This window comes from Lipotes vexillifer, unplaced genomic scaffold (genome assembly GCF_000442215.2).
Source record: "Lipotes vexillifer unplaced genomic scaffold, Lipotes_vexillifer_v1.1 scaffold1011, whole genome shotgun sequence".
Taxonomy (NCBI): domain Eukaryota; kingdom Metazoa; phylum Chordata; class Mammalia; order Artiodactyla; family Lipotidae; genus Lipotes; species Lipotes vexillifer.
In genome coordinates, this window is record NW_006787698.1 from 3,847,036 (window position 1) to 3,851,489 (window position 4,454).

The 4,454-nt window shown below is 61.6% G+C and overlaps 1 protein-coding gene across 1 annotated transcript in view; it reads right to left on the minus strand.

Annotated features, from left to right (window-relative positions):
- ADAMTS10 (ADAM metallopeptidase with thrombospondin type 1 motif 10) overlaps positions 1 to 488 on the minus strand; it is a 14,930-nt gene extending 14,442 nt beyond the window's left edge. The window contains exons 1-2 of the mRNA XM_007460631.1: positions 401 to 488; positions 1 to 163 (exon numbers count right to left, since the gene is read on the minus strand). The exon at positions 1 to 163 is cut by the window's left edge and continues 11 nt beyond it. Coding sequence (XP_007460693.1) covers positions 1 to 163; positions 401 to 488 — 251 coding nt within the window. The remainder of the gene's footprint in view (positions 164 to 400) is intronic.
- Positions 489 to 4,454: the final 3,966 nt, after the last annotated feature.

Sequence of the window (4,454 nt, forward strand, 5' to 3'; positions counted from 1 at the left end):
CTCGGTGCAGCCACCTTGTAGAAAAGGCGGGACTCTGCTTGGGGCCCTGTGCCCCGACGCTGCCTCCTGGGGGTTGGGGGTGAGAAGGCCAGCAGTGCCCCGTTGTGGTCCACTCGGGTGGGGAAGGCGATCTCATAGCTCTCCAGACTGGACAGGAACTCATCTGTGGGTGAGGGTCAAAGGCTTGGGGATGGGCCCTGGGAACGACCCCTGTATCCTGCCTGCTTGGCTGCAGGGTAAATGATGCTGGCTTCAGTGAATCCTGAATCCAGGTCACCTGCTCCAAGACTCTGGTTTCATTGACCCCAGGGCCTACCCCACCACGATCACCATCCCAGCTGCACTGACCCCTCCTCAGTTCCTTGCTCGGTCCCCACCACTACCCCCGAGTCACCCCTACCTTGAGACTGGAAGGCGTGCGTGACCTCGAACGTGAGGCCCAGCCCCAGGGCGAGGGCCCAGCGGAGGATCTGGCAGGCAGGAGCCATAGAGGCCACGTGTCCACATGTCTCTCCCCAGCCCCGGCTGCCAGCAGCCCCCACAGCGCTGCCTTCCCTGTTCACAGCCTGGGCAGCATCACCGGGCTCCTGGGATGGGAGAGCTGGGTCAGCGCGGCCTGGTCCTGCTGCTGGGCAGAGCCAGTGCCATGGTCCCTCACCAGGCAGACAAAGACACCTGCAGCCAGCCCTTCACTCCCAGCCTCAGGGATGCCCAAGGCATTGCCCCCTCCATGCCCCTGGTTTGAAGACTCTGAAAGCATTTCCTTACTCAGTAGCCTCTCTGTCCCCACCGTCCCCCCGCTTCCCCACCATCCGCCATACGCTCTTAGGACAGGCAGGGACCTTGACTCCATGAGCACTTACTATGTGCCAGCTACTGGCCAAGCATATTCATGCCATCTCATTTCATTTCTGCAATAACCCAGAGGATTCATTCATCGGGTGGCGACTGTGTGTAATATGGATACAGTCCCTCCCCTCCCACTCCCCCCGCACCCCGTGGGGCTCAGTCTCCCCGGAAGGACAGATGACAGACAAGTAAACAAAAAGAAGTGTAATTCAGATCAGGACACGTTCTTCATGAGAAATAACCAGGAGGCTTGGAAGCAGAGGTGGGAAGGATGAGAAGTGAAGAGACAGGAGACAGTGCAGTGGTCCAGGCAGAGGAACAGCAGGGGCAAAGGCCCAGGGGCAGGCAGGAGCTTGGTGTGGACCCAGGACCACAAAGGGCCAGGGCAGGAGGGCAGCAAGGGGCTGCTGGCCTGGGACACACTTGAAGGCTGGTCAGCGTGAATTTTCAACCCAGATTAAACCCGAGGCCAGTGCTTGGAGCAGCCCTTCCCCCGGGGGCCCTGCCTTCAGATTCTGTGTCACGGGTAGCACCACTCACCCCACCAGCGGGGCTGCAAACCCCTGCATCGTGGTCTCTGTTCCTGCGACCTCTCCCCCACCCTACATTTCCAGCCCGGCCCCTGCTTCCTCTCATTTCTCCTCGAAGCTCCAGGCCTGCCGGGCAGGTCTGTTTCTCCAGCATCTGCCCCAGGCCAGCCTGCCACAGACACCACTCTGGGCCACCACCCTGTGCCAAACCCTCCACCCCGCTCCTGTCTCCGCCCTCCTTCGCCTACTCTGTGCAATTTCCCCCTTAATCACATACTGTCTTGTTTTCTTTGCAGCCTGGCCAAGTCTGAGAGTCGATCCCCAAACAGGGCAGTTCAGCTCCTGAGAGATGGAGCCAGGTTTCCTCCAAGATGCTGACTTAGAAGCTGACACCCCCCCCCCACCTCCCCAGCCACTTCTGATTGCACCCCTCCAGCTATGGGGAGCTCACTCCCACTCTCTGACTGTGGTGCTCATTTCAGATGGGCTGATGTTTACTCCTTGGGTTTCTCTCTCTCTTTTCTTTTTTTTTTTTACCTTTTGGGGGCTTCAGTTGGTGGCGCGGTGTCGAACCTGTGTGTGACTCTCTCTGGGCCTCAGTGCCTCTTCTGGGAGCCTGGATGGTGAGAGGGGGCAGTGAGGAGAGCAGAGCTGGGTCTGGAGTTCAGGGGTCACCGAGGACACCCTGCCCTTCTCCCCGGCCCTGGTGACCCTCCTTTTGGCTTTCATCCTCCCTCTGTTCCTAGTTCCCCATCCCCACCTCCCTCCTCCCAACTTCTGTCCCCTCCCATCCCCATCCCCTCCCCTATTCCATCCTTGACTAGCTCTGGGATCAAAGCCCCTTCTGTGGGGGGGGTCCCTCGAGCCCCCTCCTACCTTAACACCCCTCCCCATGCCGAGGCGGCAGCATTCTCATTGCAAGTGAGGCTGGAGCCCCCCAGCCCCCCAGCCCTGCCCCTCTCCGCCTTCCCATACTGCCAGGCCTGGTGCAGAAGCTCAGCGGCTCTGCGGCTCTCTGAGTCCTCACCTCGGTCCTCTGAAGCTGGGCCCCTCCCCCCTACGACCTCTCCCCTGCCTCTGGTGCTTCTAGGTCAGGTGGGGTGTGGAGAGGGCAGAAGGACCCAGCACAGGTGGTGGGTGAGGTGCAGGATAGGAGGTGTCTGCCAGGGTGAGGCCAGGGGGAGAGAATCTGGAACAGTGGTACAGCCCACGGTGGGGCTGGGATGTATGACCCGCTCTGGGCACTGGGGGGATCACGAACAGATTGGTGGCTCTGCGGGGGGCGGGGGAAGAGAAGGCTTGGGGGTGGGTACAGGATTACTGGGCCTGAGCCTGGGGGTGGGGGGGGGGCACAGGATGTCGGCTGGGGGGCTCCCCTGGGATGCGTGCGGGTGACTACACATCCATGACTGTGTATGTCTGTAACTGTGTATATGTGACTTTGTGTGTGCCCACGTGACTGTGTGTGTCTGCCCATGTGACCCTGTGTGTGACCGTAAGAGTGTGTTTGTGTGTGTGTACCCAGGCCTGGCCATCCCCTCCAGCCCCTCCCTCCTAGAAGGCAGGAGGGAGATGGCCAACGTGGGGGAGGGTGCCAGCCCGCTGGAGGTGGGGGAGGAAATACCGGCGGAAACAGCCTCTGGAAACAGAGGCTCCATCCCATCCCCGGGATCCTGCAGGGATCTGCCGCTCTACACCCAGATGTCCAGGGCCGGGCTGGGGGACAGGGCCGCAGAGCCTCCCTGCAGAGGCCAAGGCCGAGACTGCCCAGGCAGAGGCCCGGCCAGCCCAGGCTCTGCATATCTGGCTGGGCAGGCAGGAGAGGCGGCAGCCCCTGCCCGGAGAGCAGACAAAGGCCCGGCCTGCAGGAGGAGGGGGCCCGGCACCCGGCGGGTCTGCAACCAGCCGCTAATTAAAGGCCCTGAGCTGATGGCTGGAGACACTCGGAGACAGACGGTTGTGGCCCCGATGACCAACTCAGGGGAAATGGGCGGCGCCACTCCCACACCCAGACACACAAACACACATTGGCAACGACGTGCACGCACACACACTTGAGGGTGACCACACCTGTGAGGCTGGGGACCAACAACCGGACACCGCAGACCCACAAAGGACCCCCCAACACTCAGTACACACTCACACCCTGAGACAAACATCCGAGACACACAACTACACATTCCCCAGACCTATGTGCATACATACACACACAACCCAGAGTTACACACCCAGGCTTACGTGCACAGACACGTACACTCTCATTTCCACACTCACAGACCAGGAACAAATTCACTAAGTCCTCCAAACCTTCAGACCCACCAGATGCACGTACACACAGGCATTTACACACTCATGAAACTCAGACACACACGGAGACACACCGGCAGATGTTTGGAGAGACACACTCATCCAGACATTTATACCCAGGAGATGCTGACCTACGCGCACACACTGGCTTTCACTCACACTTCCGCAGACACATAACACCCAAATCACACACAAATTCAAACATAGCCAGGCACTTACATTTTCATACAGCCACACACGCGCAGACACACGGCATTTATACAGACGTGGATGTCCACACACACACACACACACACACACACACACGGAGCAAACAAATGCAGACAGGCGCTCCCAGGAACTCAGGGGCGCGTTGTGTGTCGCACACGCTTAGGGACATCGCACACCGCCACAACTCCCATGGCCCGACGTTCATCGTCCGGCGGCCCACGGCCATCCCCGGGCGACGACGCGGACACACAAAGTCCCCCTTAGCCCCGCACCCCCGCCCCGCCCCGCCCCGCGCCGTTACCCGCGGCCGGCCGCCCGCCCGGGCCTCCGCCTGCAGTCCCCACCGCCGTCTCGCCGGCCCACGCGCAGGAAGGGAGGGAGCGAGCGCGGCGGCGTGGCCGGGGGAGGGGGCGCGGGGACGGCACTTCCTGAGCAGCCTGCCAGGGTTATAAAAAACCCCCAAACCGCGCGCCGCCAAGACCCCGCCCGCCGCCGCCGCCGCCGCCGCCGCCGGTGCAGGGCCGCGGGCTGGACCCGAGCCAGGGACCCGGGAGCTCG